The sequence below is a fragment of the Rhinatrema bivittatum genome, chromosome 13, assembly GCF_901001135.1.
Source record: "Rhinatrema bivittatum chromosome 13, aRhiBiv1.1, whole genome shotgun sequence".
NCBI classification, from domain to species: domain Eukaryota; kingdom Metazoa; phylum Chordata; class Amphibia; order Gymnophiona; family Rhinatrematidae; genus Rhinatrema; species Rhinatrema bivittatum.
In genome coordinates, this window is record NC_042627.1 from 27,406,021 (window position 1) to 27,424,626 (window position 18,606).

Here is an 18,606-nt window from a genome sequence, read left to right on the forward strand (position 1 = left end):
TCCCCTTGCACAAATGCAAAGGGAAAGGGAATAGTGGATAGCAAAACTCAAGTAAAGTCACAAAAGGAGTCCAGGAACAGCAGTAACCTGAATGAGGAAAGCTGGAAAGCTATGAGCACAAATGCTCGTAGTTTGGGCAATAAAATCCCAGATCTGCAAGCCCTAATGGTGGAGGCAGACTTGGACATTGTTGCTGTCACGGAGACGTGGTTCACGGAATCTCACGATTGGGATACGGCAATACCGGGCTATAACTTGTTAAGGAAGGACAGAGAGGATAGGAAGGGGAGGAGTGGCTTTTTATATCAGAAACAATATCAAAGCATCTGAGGTGCAAGGAAGATGGGGCAATGAAGAAGCACTATGGGCCAACCTAAAAAAAGATGGGACATCCGTTTTTATTGGAGTGGTTTACAGGCCTCCAAACCAAAAAGAAGAGCTTGACAGAGATCTGGTTGAAGACATCCAAAAGATGGGAAAGAAGGGGGAAGTGGTGATTGTTGGAGACTTTAATTTGCGGGATGTAGACTGGAGAATCCCATCTGCAGAATTTAACAATAGTAGAGAAATAGTGGATGCTCTGCAAGGAGCTTTGTTCAAACAAATGGTAATGGAACCCACAAGAGAGGGAGCTATACTCAATTTAGTGCTCACTAATGGAGATAATGTCTCTGATGTGCAGGTGGGCGCCCACCTCGGCACCAGTGATCATCAAACGGTATGGTTTATTCTCACAGGACAAGCAGGATGTTAGTCCTCACATATGGGTGACATCATCAGGATGGAGCCCAATCACGGAAAACTTCTGTCAGAGTTTCCAGAACTTTGACTGGCCCCTACTGGGCATGCCCAGCATGGCACTAACCCTGCAGCCAGCAGGGGTCCCCCTTCAGTCTTATTTGATAGCTACAGGTAGTCTTCTTTTTTCCGCGCAGTAGTAGCCTCGCGGTTTAGGAGCTCTGAACACATTCCTGACAGGAATTTTTCCTCACGGACTTATTTAAAATATCTTTGCCCCACAGGGGTCCCTCCTCTAACTTTCTCTGGCCGCGATACTCCGGTACGTTTTTTCGCCGTTTATCGTCAATTACCGTCGAGTTTGGCCCTCGCGGCCTACTGGCCGTCGACCGTACCACGGCTCGATTTTTTCTATGGCCATGGCATCGGGTTTTCGTCGGTGCCCGGATTGCACTCGCACCATGTTGATCACAGACCCTCATAGAGTCTGTGTAATGTGCTTAGGCCGTGAGCATGATGGTCCTCACTTGCACCAAATGTGCCCTCATGACACCAAAAGGTCGCAAAGCCAGAATGGAGAAGATGGGTCTCCTCTTCCGTGCTCACACCCCGACGCCGTCCATCGCATCGACGTCATTGGAACCGGCACCGTCGAAGTCGCACCAACATAGACAACCATCCGGTGACCGCCCGCCATCAACGTCTTCACGGCCATGGACTCCCAATTCTCCCCCTCAAGATCGAGGGGATCGAAGGGAGAAACATCTCCATTGGCATCGTAAGTCTAGGACCATCGAGGGAGCGAAATCATCGACCTTACCACCGTCCGAGCCACCATCGAAGAAGCCCCGTCCAGGAACGGCACCGACCACTCCTGCGACCGGGACATCGAGGCAACCCTCACCTGATCGGGGTTTGGGAGTCGCGATTCCGCCTGTAAAGGTGGTCCCTCCGACTGTGCCTCAGCCTCCCTCTTCCATCATGGAGCCGGAGCTGATTGCCCCAGGTCTCCGGGAAGAACTGGACCGGCTGGTCCAGGAGGCCATCGACACGGCAATGCAACGGCTCCAGGTCCCTGTGGCACTGACATCGGTACTGAGAGTGGAACCGGTCACCGACCCGATTCCAGCAGCGCTGGCACCGCTGCTATCCCGGATGGAGGCGCTCATGACTGCCCTTCCACCGGTGATTCCCGGGTCTCCGATGGCTCCGGTGCGCTCCCCGATGACAGCTTCATCGGGAGGAGAAACACCATTTCGCATCCCTCCTTCGGGAGTTCTGCCTCAGCCATTGATGCCATGTCATCCCTCGCCACCGATTCATTCATCGGGAGTGATACGCACATCGGCGCCATCGATGCCTTCGATAACGGCACAGATGCTTTCCAGGCCGTCCACGGTGCCCCCGGCGATTCCTTTGATTTTCTCGGAGCCTCAGCCGGGGCCTTCTGGTATCCAACTCCCTTCTCGTCCTACAGGTCAGCCTACTGATCCTTATGACACCTGGGGTGATGATACTTCCTCAGACACTGATGACTTACCTTCACCTCCCTCTCCTACTGAAAGTAGAAAGCGTTCTCCTCCAGAGGACCTCTCTTTCATTAATTTTGTGAAGGAAATGTCAGAATTGGTCCCTTTCCAGCTTCAGACGGAGCAAGATGATAGGCACCAGATGATGGAGCTTCTTCAATTCCTGGATGCCCCTAAGGTGATCACTTCTATTCCCATTCATCAGGTTCTTCTTGACCTCTTCAAAAAGAACTGGGAAAATCCTGGATCCATTGCCCCAGTACACAGAAAGGCTGACACTACTTATCTGGTACAGTCAGCCCCTGGCTTTCAAAAATCTCAGCTTGACCACCACTCAGTTGTGGTGGAATCAGCTCAAAAGAAAGCAAAAAGGACAAAACCACACTCTTCTACCCCTCCTGTCAAAGAACACAAGTTCCTCGACAATGTTGGTCGTCGAGTGTTCCAAGGGGCCATGCTTATCTCCAGGATTGCTTCTTACCAGCTGTATATGACCCAATACAACAAGGTCATTTTCAAGCAAATACAGGACGTCTCTGAAACCCTGCCTGACCAATTATAAGAACATCTTCAAACCCTTGTTCACAAGGGGTTTGAAGCAGGAAAGCATGAGATAAGAACAGCTTACGATATCTTTGACACCTCTACTAAAGTGTCTGCAGCTGCCATTTCGGCAAGACGCTGGGCCTGGCTCAAGTCTTCTGACCTTCGCCCAGAAGTACAAGACAGGCTGTCTGACCTGCCCTGTTTAGGAGATAATCTGTTCGGTGAACAGATTCAGCAAATAGTGGCTGAATTAAAGGATCATCATGAGACCCTCAAACAGCTCTCATCGATACCTTCTGACTTCCCTTCAAGAAGGACTCTAAGAAGTCATTCTTCCATCCAAGGAAGTACTATCCTCCACCAACAAAGTCCCGAGTTACGAGGCCTTATCAGAAATCTCAGCCCTGCCAGGCCTGGAAGCAAAAGCCACAAGCAGCTCCCCAGCCGGGGCCTGCTTCAGGTTTTTGACGTTCCTTTGGAGAGCAGCAGCCTGATCCTCTGCCAGCCATACCAGTGGGAGGTCGATGGAGCCATTTTCACAGCATGTGGCAATCAATCACAACCGACCAATGGGTGCTAGCAAACATTGCTCAAGGTTACCACCTGAACTTTCTTGCTCTTCCACCGGATTCACCACCTCTACAAGCGTGGAGAGTAAACGACCACTCTCTCCCTCTGGAGCAGGAGGTTTCCCTTCTTCTCCAGTTAAGAGCAATAGAACCCGTCCCTCTTTCACAACAAGGCCTAGGGTTCTATTCCTGGTACTTTTTGATCCCCAAAAAATCGGGGGGCTTCGTCCAATTCTGGACCTACGTGCCCTCAACAAGTACCTCCAGCGGGAAAAGTTCAAGATAGTAACCTTGGGCTCGCTTTTACCTCTTCTACAAAGAGGAGACTGGCTCTGCTATCTGGACCTCCAGGATGCGTACACCCACATTGCGATAGCTTCAGCTCATCGCAAGTATCTCAGGTTTTTAGTAGGCCCAAAGCACTATCAATACGGAGTGCTTCCATTCGGCCTAGCATCGGCACCACGAGTCTTTACCAAATGTCTCGTAGTTGTCGCAGCCTTTCTCAGGAAAGAAGGTGTTCACGTCTACCCCTATCTAGACGACTGGTTAATCAGGGCCCCAACCCAGCAGGCCGCTCGATCGTCCCTGGATTTGACCCTACACACTCTAATTTCTCTAGGATTTCTCGTCAATTACGAGAAATCCTATTTAGTCCCATCTCAAACCTTGTCGTTCATTGGGGCAGACTTGGACACCTTACAGGCAAAAGCCTTTCTACCTCATCAACGAGTATAAACCTTCATTTCTCTCGCTCACCAGTTGCAGTCTCAGCACACAGCAACAGCTCGACATTTCCTTGTCCTTCTTGGACACATGGCATCCTCTGTCCATCTCACACCAATGGCCCACCTGGCCATGAGTCACGCATTGGACTCTGAGGTCACAATGGATTCAAGCGACTCAGCCTCTGTCAACCATTGTTCACATCACCGACGCATTCCGTCTGTCTCTCACCTGGTGGAAAGATCAGAACCATCTCCTCCAGGGACTGCCTTTTCATCTGCCAGATCCTCAACTCATTCTCACCACCGATGCTTCCAACCTCGGCTGGGGAGCTCATGTGAATGATCTGCAGTCACAAGGATTTTGGTCTCCAGAGGAAGCCAAACACCAGATAAATTTCCTGGAGCTTCGAGCGATGCGATATGCTCTCAGAGCTTTTCAGGATTCTCTATCAAATCACGTTATCCTGATTCAGACGGACAACCAGGTGGCCATGTGGTACATCAACAAGCAGGGAGGCACAGGCTCCTTCCTTCTGCATCAGGAAGCTGCGCAGATTTGGGCGGAAGCTCTCTCCCGCTCGATGTACCTCAGGGCCACCTACTTGCCGGGAGTACACAATGTCTTGGCAGACAAACTGAGTCGTGTCTTCCAACCACACGAGTGGTCGCTCAACCCCTCGGTAGCAACCTCTCTTTTCCAACAATGGGATTATCCCCAAATAGACCTCTTTGCGTCCCCTCAGAACCACAAAGTGGACAATTACTGCTCCCTCATTCGGAGCGAGCGCTCTCAACCCAGAGATGCATTCTCCCTCTCGTGGGCAACCGGTCTGCTCTATGCATTCCCTCCACTTCCTCTTCTCTCGAAGATTCTCGTGAAGCTCTGTCAGGACAAGGGAACCATGATCCTGATAGCACCTCACTGGCCACGCCAAGTGTGGTTTCCCATACTCCAGGATCTCTCCATCCGCAGGCACATTCCCTTGGGAACGCACCCGCTTCTGATCACTCAGAACGATGGATGTCTACGCCATCCCAATCTTCAGGCCTTGTCCCTGACAGCATGGATGTTGAAAGGTTAATCCTTCAACCACTTAACCTTTCAGATTCGGTTTCTCGTGTCCTGATTGCTTCACGGAAGCCTTCCACAAGAAAGTCTTATTCCTATAAATGGAAAAGGTATACATCATGGTGTTCTTCGCAATCCCTTGAACCTTTTTCCTGTCCAATCCCAAGGTTTTTGGACTATCTCTGGCATTTATCTGAATCAGGTCTAAAGACCTCTTCCATCAGAATGCATGTCAGTGCAGAAGCCGCCTTCCATAAAGGTGTCGGGGATGTCCCTATATCAGTACAACCCCTCGTAACTCGTTTTCTTAAAGGCTTATTCCATATCAAGCCACCTTTACGTCCTCCGGCCCCTTCTTGGGACCTTAATCTGGTTCTCGGGCGGCTCATGAAACCACCCTTCGAACCTCTTCACTCCTGTGACCTAAAATATCTCACATGGAAAGTGATTTTCCTTTTAGCTATCACTTCAGCTCGCAGGGTTAGTGAGTTACAGGCCCTAGTTACCTATCCGCCTTACACTAAACTCCTGCAGAACCAGGCGGTACTCTGCACTCACCCTAAGTTTTTGCCTAAGATAGTTTCGGAGTTTCACATTAATCAATCCATCATACTACCTATCTTCTTTCCCAGGCCCCACTCCAACCCAGGGGAACAGGCTCTGCATACCCTTGACTGTAAACGGGCTCTAGCGTTCTACCTAGACCGTACAGTTGCCCACAGGAAGAGCACTCAGTTATTCGTCTCTTTCCATCCCAACAAACTAGGGCAACCTGTAGGTAAGCAGACTCTCTCCTCCTGGTTGGCGGACTGCATATCTTTTTGCTATCAGCAAGCAGACATTCCTTTCCAAGACCGTGTTAAAGCACACTCTGTGAGGGCCATGGCGACTTCAGTAGCACACCTACAATCGGTGCCGCTTCCTGACATTTGCAGGGCTGCCACCTGGAGCTCACTCCACACTTTTGCAGTCCATTATTGCTTGGATAAGGCCGGAAGACAGGATTCCATCTTCGGCCAATCTGTCCTGCGTAACCTTTTTCCAACGTGACGTACCAACACCCTTCCGCCTACCCGGTGGGGTTCAGGATGTCCTCTACCAAATTTCACCCCAGTTGTTGTGCCTGTTGCACGCCATTGGGTACATTTGGTGCATGTTCGGACATCTTCAGCTCGGTACTCACCCATATGTGAGGACTACCATCCTGCTTGTCCTGTGAGAAAGCAAATTTTGCTTACCTGTAACAGGTGTTCTCGCAGGACAGCAGGATGTTAGTCCTCACGAAACCCGCCTGCCCCCCGTGGTGTTGGGTTCGTAACGTTTTGTTGTTTTATTTTTTCGGCACTACCTGTAGCTATCAAATAAGACTGAAGGGGACCCCTGCTGGCTGCAGGGTTAGTGCCATGCTGGGCATGCCCAGTAGGGGCCAGTCAAAGTTCTGGAAACTTTGACAGATGTTTTCCGTGATTGGGCTCCATCCTGATGATGTCACCCATATGTGAGGACTAACATCCTGTTGTCCTGTGAGAACACCTGTTACAGGTAAGCAACATTTGCTATATCACAAAAAGGATATGGAAAAGGACATGAACCCGAGTTTTGCAGTTCAAAAACACAGACTTTGATGAAATGGGGAAGTACCTGGAGGAAGAACTTAGGCTGGGAGAACGAGAGAGATGTGGAACAACAGTGGACCAAACTAAAAGGAGCAATTACCAAGGCAACTCATCTATATGTTAGAAACGTAAGAAAAGCAAAAGAAAAATGAAACCTATCTGGTTCTCCAAGGAGGTGGCTGACAAAATAAAGGCTAAAAGAACAGCGTTCAAGAAATACAAAGGATCCCAAAGGGAAGAGCATAAAGAAGAATATTTGGTAGAACTGAAGGAGACAAAGAAAGTAATCAAGACGGCAAAAAGTCAAGCGGAAGAAAGGATTGCTAAAGAGATTGAGAGGTGACAAAACATTTTTCAGGTACATCAGTGAAAGGAGAAAAGTTCAAAGTGATATAGTGAAATTGAAAGGTGAAAAGGATCAATGTATGGAGAGAGACGAAGAAATGGCAGAAATATTAAACAAATACTTCAGTTCTGTGTGCACTAAAGAAGACCCTGGAGAAGGACCATTGCTAGTTAACAAACTAGAGGGGAATGGAGTAGATGTAACTCCATTTACAGTAGAGAATGTATGGGAAGAGCTGAGGAAACTGAAAGTGGACAAAGCCATGGAGCCTGATGAGGTTCATCCCAGGATACTGAGGGAGCTCAGAGATGTGCTGGCGGGTCCACTGTGTGACCTGTTCAATAGATCCCTAGAAATGGGAGTAGTGCCGAGTGACTGGAGAAGAGCGGTGGTGATCCCGCTTCACAAGAGTGGAAACAGAGAAGAGGCTGGTAATTACAGACCGGTTAGCCTCACCTCGGTGGTGGGAAAAGTAATGGAGTCGCTGTTGAAAGAGAGAATAGTGAACTATCTACAGTCGGGAGAATTGCTGGATCAGAGGCAGCATGGATTCACCAGGGGAAGATCCTTTCAGACAAATCTGATAGAATTTTTTGATTGGGTAACCAATGAATTGGATCAAGGAACAGCACTCAATGTCATCTACTTGGATTTCAGCAAAGCTTTTGATACGGTCCCGCACAGGAGACTGGTGAATAAAATGAGAAGCTTAGGAGTGAGTGCTGAGGTGGTGGCCTGGATTGCAAACTGGTTGACGGATAGAAGACAATGTGTGATGGTAAATGGAACTCTCTCTGAAGAGAGAGCGGTTTTAAGTGGTGTACCGCAAGGATCGGTGTTGGGACCGGTCCTGTTCAATATCTTTGTGAGCGACATTGCGGACGGGATAGAAGGTAAGGTTTGTCTTTTTGCGGATGACTCTGCAACAGAGTGGACACGCCGAAAGGAGTGAAGAGAATGAGACGGGATTTAAGGAAGCTGGAAGAGTGGTCGAAGATATGGCAGCTGAGATTCAATGCCAAGAAGTGCAGAGTCATGCATATGGGGAGTGGAAATCCGAATGAACTGTATTCGATGGGGGGAGAAAGGCTCATGTGCACGGAGCAGGAGAGAGAGACCTTGGGGTGATAGTGTCTAATGATCTGAAGTCGGCGAAACAATGTGACAAGGCGATAGCTAAAGCCAGAAGAATGCTGGGCTGCATAGAGAGAGGAATATCGAGTAAGAAAAGGAAAGTGATTATCCCCTTGTACAGGTCCTTGGTGAGGCCTCACCTGGAGTACTGTGTTCAGTTCTGGAGACCGTATCTCCTAAGAGACAGAGACAAGATGGAGGCGGTCCAGAGAAGGGCAACCAAAAAGGTGGAGGGTCTTCATCGAATGACTTATGAGGAGAGATTGAAGAATCTAAATATTACACCCTGGAGGAAAGGGGGAGCAGAGGTGATATGATACAGACTTTCAGATACTTGAAAGGTTTTAATGATCTAAAGGCAATGACAAACTTTTTCCATCAGAAAAAAATCAGCAGAACCAAGGGTCACGATTTGAAGCTCCAGGGAGGAAGACTCAGAACCAATGTCAGGAAGTATTTCTTCATGGAGAGGGTGGTGGATGCCTGGAATGCCCTTCCGGAGGAAGTGGTGAAGACGAGAACTGTGAAGGACTTCAAAGGGGCGTGGGATAAATACTGTGGATCCATAAAGTCTAGAGGACGTGAATGAAGAGTGGGCGGCTCGTGGGAATGACGGCTACTACCTGGAGATAATACCCTTATTCAATAAACATACACACGGTTAATGTGACTCCAACATTGCTCTAAGCTTCAACGGCAAGAGGAAATGTGGAAAAAAGGATTTGCATTCACAAAAAAGCGGGGAGTAGCTGCTTGTTACGGCGGGCAACTACCCCAAACCAAATAAGCCTGATACTTCACTTTCAATGCATATCCAGCATAGCTCTCTGCTTCAACGGCAGGGGAGAAAGTCTGATACTTCACTTTCAATGCATATCCAGCATAACTCTCTGCTTCAATGGCAGGGGGAATGAAGAAAGGTGGATCTATATACAGACAACAACCAACAAGGACTGAATTATTTAGTCTGGGTGGGCGTGGGTGTGGCTTGCTTATTGTGGCGGTTGCTACCCAAACTAATTGGGCTAGATATTTCACTTAGATGCAGTTGCAACACTACTCTCTCATTAATGGTGGGGGTGGAAGGGAAATAGAACCAAAAGGTTACTAAGAGCCAAGAGTAACATAAATATGAGAAAAAAAAAAAGTGCAAAACTTGCTGGGCAGACTGGATGGACTGTTTGGTCGTCTTCTACCGTCATTTCTATGTTTCTATATATAAGAAAAGGACCCTGGAGTCATTGTGGTCAATACATTGAAATCCTTAGCAAAATGTGCAGCAGTGATTAAAAACAACAAACCCAAAACAAATAGAATGTTAGGAATTATTCAGAAAGGAACAGAGTTAAACTGAGAATATCAGAATGCCTCCGAGTATATACATGGTATATCCACACCTTGAATATTGTGTATAGTTCTGGTCTCCAGGTCCAGACTGGCCACTGTCACAGGCAGGACACTGGGCTCAATGACCCATTGGTCTGACCCAGCCTGGCACTTCTTATGATGTTGTTATGTAAAGTATGCGTAAATATTTGTAGGCATTTTTCTCAAAAAACATGTTAGAAATGCTTGCTGATCCTCCATTTTCCTCTGTTCTTCTAATTGCTGAATAATGGTGGATGTTCAAAAGTTGTCCATATTATTTGGCAAGGAGCAGGTTGGGAGAATAGATTTTGCTATAATATGCCAAAGGCCTCACATTTGTGTTTAACATAGGCCCAGTTGAAATTGCTTGCATGTCTGGTATGCACCTGTGCACCAAGACAAGTAGTTGGTTTCATTTTGAAATGAAAATATTCAAAAAATTGTACAATTTTTATAAATAAAATGGACTTTTTTGTGCATATGAAGTGATATAAAGCTATATGCAAATTGGCATAGAATTACCATCAGCTCTTGTAAACTGTGCAGAAGACATTTCTAAATGCATCAAATGCAAACAAAACTTGGCACAGAGGCAGAAGTTTGAAAAGATGTATAGGGATGGACAAACTGTTTACCAGTAGAAAACAAGAAACCCTGATGCTTGGTTGACAATTTCCATTAACTTTGGAAATGGAGGGTTGTTTTTTTCCCAAGAATCAACCCATGATCTGTCATAGAGAACAAGAGGCTATTATAGTCTTCTCTTGCCTAATGTAGCTCTTCTGAGTTGATCCTTCAATATTTCTTTATCGTCTTGTACTTGTAGTGAGAATGAGCCTACCAGCCAGCATGTATATCCGTAGCCTTCCTTTCCGATACACTGCCGCTCAGCTTCACCTGCATTGGGGAAACAGGAACAAGCCCTGGGGTTCTGAGCACAGAATCAGTGGAAAGCAGTTTGCTGCAGAGGTAAGAGCAGCTGGCTCCTCCAGTTGACATCCTTCATTGATATTTGGTGCTGAATTTCCAGATGAAGCAGCTGTGCTTGGTTGGTATGGAAGGTTATTCACTTCAGTAGAAATGTTGATGATTATATGGAGATGATGAATGAGAGGTAGAATGAATGATTCTGCAGCAGGAAGAATGTTAACTCCTCCCATCTAGCCAAAACTATGAACAGCAGATAATTTATCTAATTTAAATGCTGCAAAATTGACCTTCTGTAACTATCTTTGCAGAAATATAAAAAGGAATATGCAGAACCCAGTTAAATTACAATCCAAGGTTGTTTTATAAACATAGTAAGACTTGGATAGAAAACTTTGCCAGATGGCGAGGTCTGTTTCTTTGTAGTAGTGTCTACCGTACCTATCTTTTCAGCTTCATGTGCATCATCAAAGCCTGCGACAAGCGTTCTTGGCTTGCAGCAGTGTACAGCTTGTTGTACCTTCATCGGTCATCATGTGTACTTACATGCCATCTAATCGGATATTTCTTTAGGCCAATGCTAATATGATGGGTGGATGATTATATAGTTGGTTAAACATGAAAAAAAGATCAGAGGTTCATTTGAATCCAAACTCTTTGTAAATTCCTTTAGCAGTCTTTGTGAGGAAATCTAGAAGGCAAAACACTACATTTGAAACCAATTACATGGAAAAACGAAATCCTTCCTTTACTTAAAGAAACTAAACAGCATTTCTATTTACACTATCCTTCCCTTTGATCTTGTCACCAAAACCTTGTCCAGTTTTACAGTGAATTAAATTTGAAACTAGCTTTAACTGTGTCTTCAGGTAAAATGTTCTAGAAATTCACCATTCTTTGAAAGAAGAATTGGTTCCTCTGAAGGTGGTGAAGTCTTGCTCCCTTAAGCTGACAGGATATTACTTTGATTTTAGTCTGATGATAAAAGATTTCCATGCAGGATCCTTATGAACTTATTTACACAGAATAATTAATTCCCCTCTGTCATCTCTTTTCAGGGGAAACGTCTATCTGGTCATTCCTTCAGCCTTTTTATCCCCTTTAGTAACTTGAATTTTTTTTAGGCACTCTTTCCAAAACTTGAAAGTCCCTTTTTAAGGGCAGAAGACCCAAGTTGCTTACGGATACTCAAAAGTGCGGTCTGCAGAGGTCTTGCACTGTGAGCGTATGATATCTTTGTTTCACTTGTTCCAGAAATAGTACAATACTAAGTAATCCAAGGAAATAAATGCTAGTGACCAGGCAGTGGATTTAGCAGTTAATAATTACCTGTTAAATTTGTTTAGAGGTTTGTAACCACTGAAGTATTTTATGTCTTAACATAATTATAGGCTTCGTTGAGACATGGAGTAAAGGCATAATGTCAGGTTTAGGTGCATTATGAGATTCTTGCAGTTATTCTGTCGTGACCTTTTAGCCAAAGTTTACATAGTTCAGTAATAGTTTTCTTTCTTACTAATCATGTAGAAAATGTTCCATAAGTACATGGTGATCCCACTCCTATCTCCCTGGTTCTTATAAAATATTGAGCTTACTACTGCCCTTAAATTTCAGGCCTACTGTGTCCAACTTTACTTATTCCTAGAGTTCAGGATGAAGTTGGTCAAGTCCTGTCATGTGCCAAGACCTAATCACACTGGTGTTAGACTGGTCTTCAAGACTGAATTTGAGAGAGGAGTGTTTTGGGTTTCATTTTTTTTTTCAGTTTCCGAGGAAAATCCTACACCTCAGAGTAAATTTACAGTAGTTGGCTGAACTGCAAAGTTACACATTAACTTTTAAGCATGCATAAAACCACCTGGTTTTGAAATACAAGGTGCCCACGTAAATTGGGTTTGAATATTGGGTTTTTATGCAGTTAAATATATGCATGTAATGTAACCCCACCCGGATAGGGCATATAAATATGAGAGGCGTCTGGTGCCTGTTTTAAGAGCTGAGCACCACTCTCTGTAGGGTTCACAAATGAATAAATGGTGAAGCAGCTGGTGGTGTGGACCAGGCTCAGAGTCAGTCATGCTTGGCCAACCTGGAAAAAGGGAAGAAAATTCCCTCTGTGGCCATCTTAACTGCTTTCCCTCTCCTTCCACCTTGACACCAGTTTTTTGTTTTTTGTTTTTTTTTTTTTTTACCAACTCCCCACCTTTAAATATTGCAGGGTCTCGCATAGGAGGTATCTTCTAACAAACAAACTTTATTTCTGTGGTTGGCCAGCAGCCAGAGTTAACAAAACTATTAAAAGCCTCTGATGAAAATCAGGGCTCATAGGTGTTCACAGCAGGCTAAAGCATTAGTAGTAACAACCCTGGATACAATAACAAATGGTTTTCCTATCCACTATATATGTCTTCCCCTATGTCAGGAGAATTCCCAGAAATTACTCCTTAACTCTCTATGTACAGTAGACCATGTTACCTACAGTCTTCTCATGGGTCACATCACTTTTAACTCTTTCCTCCAGTGGACTGTTACAGTCATCTCAACACCCTCAACAATTTCTCTTACATAAGTTCTCATTAGCCACAGAGAAACTCTCTTCATCATAGGAACTGCCTTATATATCCCTTCCGTACCAATTTCCTACTTCTCCTGGCAATAGTGAAGGATTTCTCTGGTATCCCAAGCTCTCATCCCTCTGAAACCTCTTCTCTTCGAGGTCGTTAATCAAATGTTACTCTTTCCTCAGAATCCAGGTGGTTTCCATTGAGGGGAAAAGCCCCTGCAGAGCCCTCTCCCTGAGGAAAGGAATCCCGGATGTCCCACTCTGCTGGTGGGCTCCTCCCAATAACTCTTGCTAACTTTGAACACAGACTTTCATACTCTGAAAATATTCCCTCTATAGGATCTTTTCCCCAACCTTCTTAAAGGACACATACAATAGAAATTAATTAATACTCCCTCCATAGATTTCCTAAATTCCATATTCATTTATCATATGCTCTGCCATCTAGTGATTGTTTAAGGCAATTATTTTATCAACACAGGTCCATAATGATTAAATGTTCACATCCCCCTTCAGGAACTATTCAGTTGCACAGCCCTGGGAAACAGGTCGGGGTCTCCCCCCCCCCCCCCCCCCTTCCAAGGCTATACTCATGTGACCTAGAGCCCTATCTGGGGGCCCATCTCAGCAGCTTTACCCATTTCAAAACGATGGCCTGATGATGTGCATGCTATCGGCATGCTGGCTCCATGCTCACTTATGTGAAAATATGTTAGGCATGTAAACTTACAACATGTCCCTGGAATGCCTTTTTTTTATGCAATATGGGTTGGATTTTAAAAGGGTTACATGCGTAACCCCGAAAACCTGCTCCTGCGTGTGCCGAGCCTATTTTGCATAGGCCCAGCGATGCACACAAGCCCCTGGACGCGCTTATGTCCTGGGGCTTGAAAAAAGGGGCGGGGCGGGACCGAGGCCTCCGGCACATAGGCCGTGCTGGGAGATCGCGCACCGGCACTCAGCCGACGCGCACAACTTACGCCTGCCCAGAGGCAGGCTCAACTTTTTCAATAAAGGTCAGGGGTTTTTTTTAGGTAGGGGAAGGGAGTTGGGGAGGCCAGAAGGAAAGTTACCTCCGAGGCCGCTCCGATTTCGGAGCGCATGTTATAAAATCGGGCGTAGATTTGTGCACACCGGGTTGTGCGCACAAATCTACGCCCGCGCGAAGCTTTTAATATCGGCCCCTATGTGCATTTTACTCACACAGGTGCTGACTATGATTTTGAAAATATACCCCATATGACTTAGTTGGACCCTGAAGGGTTAGATTCTGGGCATCAATGATGGTCTTAAACCACATCTTACGATGTGGTGTTGGACAGTAATGGATTTTTTAATTTTTATTTTTTTTACAATGCCAGGGTAAAGGGTATGTGTGTTTGTATATAGCAGCGATGGACAACACTGGTGCTCAAGGATTGCAAACCCTTGAGCACCAGTCAGGATATCCTGAAAACCAGTCAAGGTTTTCAGGATATCCCTAATGAAAATGAATAAGAGAGATTTGCATGCACACTGCCTCACTATGCAAATGTATTTCATGCATATTCATTTGAGCTGTCTTATAAACCTGACTACAGTTGCTCACCCTGGATATGTAAGGTTATTTTTAACTGAAATTTCTGTGCTCATTTTAAATGTGCTCATTTTTCTCCTTGCTCTCCTCACTCTCCTTTAGCTCCACATTGTGCATTATAACTCTGATAAATACCCTGATGTGGAAACAGCAATGGATAAGGCAGATGGATTAGCTGTTTTGGGCATTCTCATTGATGTGAGTTATTTTTCATAATTCTCTTCTTTTTCTCACCAAAGAGTCACTAGAATTTCTAAAAACATGGCAATAGAAATCTAGTGCTCAGTTCCTATTAGAATGTGATTTAACTTCACTTTTCATCACTTTGTGATTTTGATGCTGTAGAAGGATCATTGTTTTTATTCTTTTAGTTTTTATTGATTGTGTTTATTTTTGTTATGTTTTCTGCTGTTATGTATTTTTTTGTGATATTAGTTATTTACCACACTGGCAATTTTTCCCCTCAAGTGCAGTATATAAGAAATTGGAAATAATAAATAAATAAGTGTGGCTGCTCTGCTAAAGAAAACTGCATGCTCCCTGGATTTTTTTTTTTTTTTGCACTATTTCAAGCAATTACATATAACAGTAATTATGACCCAATGTCAATTGAGAATTTTATTATTGTCATTATTTGAACTCTTTAAGCAGTTTCCTTGCATTTCCTCTCAATACCTTGGAGCAGCCATCTGAGCAAGAGTCATCATTGCATAGGCCAAAGCTATTTCATTTTCTACTGCTTAAAGAATTAATTATTTAGCAACAAGATTTAAAATTGATAAGCATTAATATTTGGTTGGTGTACATTTCGAATATTTGATAGTATAAAGATAATACAGAATTCTTTTAAGAGGGATGCTGCTTTTTTTTTCAACATAGTGGCCAATGATTATAAAAATAGACCTGGTCACCAGCTTTCACCAAGTAAAAGATGGATTATAACCAACTTGCCATTGCCAGTGGCAGTATGGTTTTTTTCTGATTAGCCACGCTCTTCCTTTCTACCCCATCCCAATAGACTAAGCATTGCAGTGACATTCTTCTGATCAGGCACAATCTGGAGCCCATCAGATCCTGGAGTCTTATACAGTCCCCAAGGAGGCCCAGTATATGTTACCATTGTGTAATAGACCAGATCCCTCTCCAAGGGGTTATGCTCATGCACAATTAGGCTCTCAGCTTCTGTTGGACCAGTGAACTGGTCTTTGGAAACTTAGTGTGATAGAAAAATTAAATGTTGAATGTTAACTGTCAGCAGCAGTTTAATTTCATTAGCAATTTAATGAGCTTTCAGTGCATCTTGTAATGTTTGCTTAATGTAATGTACCTGTATAAAATAAAAAGTGAAAAAAAAATCTAATGGTGTTTTGAATTTAATCTGTGTAATCATGTGCCTGTTCCAGATGGGTAATTTCAATCCTTCATTCGAAAAGATCTTTTGCCAGTTCAATAATGTGAAATTCAAAGGTGAGTAATTATACTGTATCGGGTAGATTACCAACTTTTTTAGTTCTAATTATTGTATATTTTATATCCATGACTTGGATAGTGGTAGCCATAGTATACAGGGCCTGATTCACTAAGTTGCTTTCCCATAGACAAGGAATGAGAGAGAAACCTTAGTGAATCAGGCTCAAAGACGCCTATGAGGAGGATATGAAAGAGATCTATAAAATCATAAGAGGTAAATGTGAATCAGTTATTTACTCTTTCAGATAATACAAGGATTAGGGGGCACTCCATGAAGTTAGAAAGTAGCACATTTAAAACATATCTTAGAAAATTATTTTTCACTTTATGCACAGTGAAGCTCTGGAATTCATTGCCAGAGGATGTGATTAAGGCATTAGCATAGCTGGGTTTAAAAAAGGTTTGGATAAGTTCCTGGAGGAGAAGTCCATAAACTACTATTAATAAAACTGATTTAGGGAATAACCACTACTTATTACTGGCATTAGTAGCATGGCATTTATTTACTGCTTAGGATCCTGCCAGGTACTTGTATCCTGGATTGGCCACTGTTGGAAACAGGATACTGGGCTTCATGGCCCCTTGGTCTGACCCACTATGGCAACTTCTTATGTTCTTAAAGTCTCTTGGCAGGGGAGGAAAAGTCAGAAGCTAAACAATCTAAGGATTCTAATTGCAAGTATTATGTAAGGGGAGAGCAAGTTTCACAGCTATTGATGTAGGTAAAAATGCATGCAGAGTGCCATAGCGCATGACCTTCTAGCCAGATTAAGAAGGAGGTGTTCCCAAGGGTGTGTGTCGGGCATGGTTGGAAAACGACATGTGTAGATGGGATTTTTAAATAGGAACATAGAAATGACAGCAGAAAAGGACCAAATAGTCCATCCAGTCTTCTCAGCAAGTTTATGATAGTATTTGCTGCATTGTGCAGGTTAACCTCATGATTATCAGTTTCCCAAACCGTATACATGAGGGCTCTCGTTGGTTGCTGTTTGAATCCAAATCCCCGTTACCCCTTGCAGCTGAAGCAGAGAGCAATGTTGGCGTTGCATCAAAGTATCTGGCTTATTGGTTAAGGTTAGTAACTGCCACATCAGCAAGTTACCTCCATGCTTATTTGTTTCCCCAGACAGTAAAAGTCGGGGCCCTTGTTGGCTGCTGTTTGAATCCAGTTCCCCTTTTTCCCCATTGCTGTTGAAGTAGAGAGCACTGATGGAGTTGCATCAATGAAGGCTTATTGGTTTAGGGTAGTAACCGCCCCACCAGCAAGTTACCCCCAGGCACTCTTTTCTTCATTTCCATCCTCTAGCCTTTAGGGATCCACAGTGTTTATCCCATTCTTTCACTGTTTTTGTCTTTACCACCTCCGGAGGAAGGGTATTCCAGGCATCCATCACCCTCTCCATGAAGAAATATTTCCTGTCAGTGGTTTTGAGCCATCTTCCATGGAGTTTCATTTTATGATTTCTAGTTCTACTAATTTCTTTCCAATGGAAAAGGTTTGTCGAATGTGCATCATTAAAACCTTTCAGGTATCTGATGGCCTATATCAAATCTCACCTGCACTTCTTCTCTTCCAGGATATACATATTCAGACCCTTCAGCCTCTCCTCATAGGTCTTCTCATACAGACCCCACACCATTTTGGTTACTGGACTGCCTCCATCCTGTCTTTGTCCCTTTTGAAATCAGTACTGGTCACAGTAGGCCTCACCAAGGACCTGTACAAGGGCATTATCATCTCCTTTTTCTAATTGGTTATTCCACTCTTTATGCAGCCCAACATTCTTCTGTCTTTAGCTATCGCCTTGTCACATTGCTTTGTCATCTTCAGATCTCCAGACACTATGACCCCAAGATCCCTCTCTTGGTCTGTGCACATCAATCTTCCCACCCCTCCCCCCGCCCCCCCCATCACATACAGCTCTTTTGGATTACCGCACCCCAGAAGCATGACTTTGCACTTCTTGGCATTGAATCCCAGCTGCCGAATTTTCAACCACTCTGCCAGCTTTCTAAAACTCTTTTCATTCTCTCTATTGCTTCAGGCATGCCCACTCTTTTGCACTTTTTCAGCAAAAGATTCTGCCCCAGGAAAAAGCAGATGCGAAATCTGTGGGTCCTTTCATACCTTGAGGGTAATGTTTTTTCAAAGGAAAAGTATACACATGCTTTTCTTTTGAAAATGGGACAGTGGGTGGTAGGCTGCTTTGAAAATGGCTGCCATTCCCTCCCCCTGAATATCTAAGAGGAGTTAACAGCTATGGCACATAACCCAGATTCAAGCATAGGCCCATTCCATAAGGACTAAAGGAAGGAGGTGAGAGTGTTTTATCTTATGAAACTTACAAGTAGAAAGAAGTGGTAATTATTGCATTAGTGAGGCCATCGGGATTTTATACCAGGCTTCCTGTGCAGACCTGCAAA

The 18,606-nt window shown here is 44.5% G+C and overlaps 1 protein-coding gene across 3 annotated transcripts in view; it reads left to right on the forward strand.

The window, feature by feature from the left end:
* The window catches only part of CA12 (carbonic anhydrase 12), a 147,354-nt gene that overhangs the window by 110,052 nt on the left and 18,696 nt on the right, over positions 1–18,606 (forward strand). For all 3 annotated transcript variants that reach the window (XM_029575777.1, XM_029575776.1, XM_029575778.1), the window contains 3 exons: positions 10,470–10,612; positions 14,812–14,907; positions 16,113–16,176. In XM_029575777.1, coding sequence (XP_029431637.1) covers positions 10,470–10,612; positions 14,812–14,907; positions 16,113–16,176 — 303 coding nt within the window. The remainder of the gene's footprint in view (positions 1–10,469; positions 10,613–14,811; positions 14,908–16,112; positions 16,177–18,606) is intronic.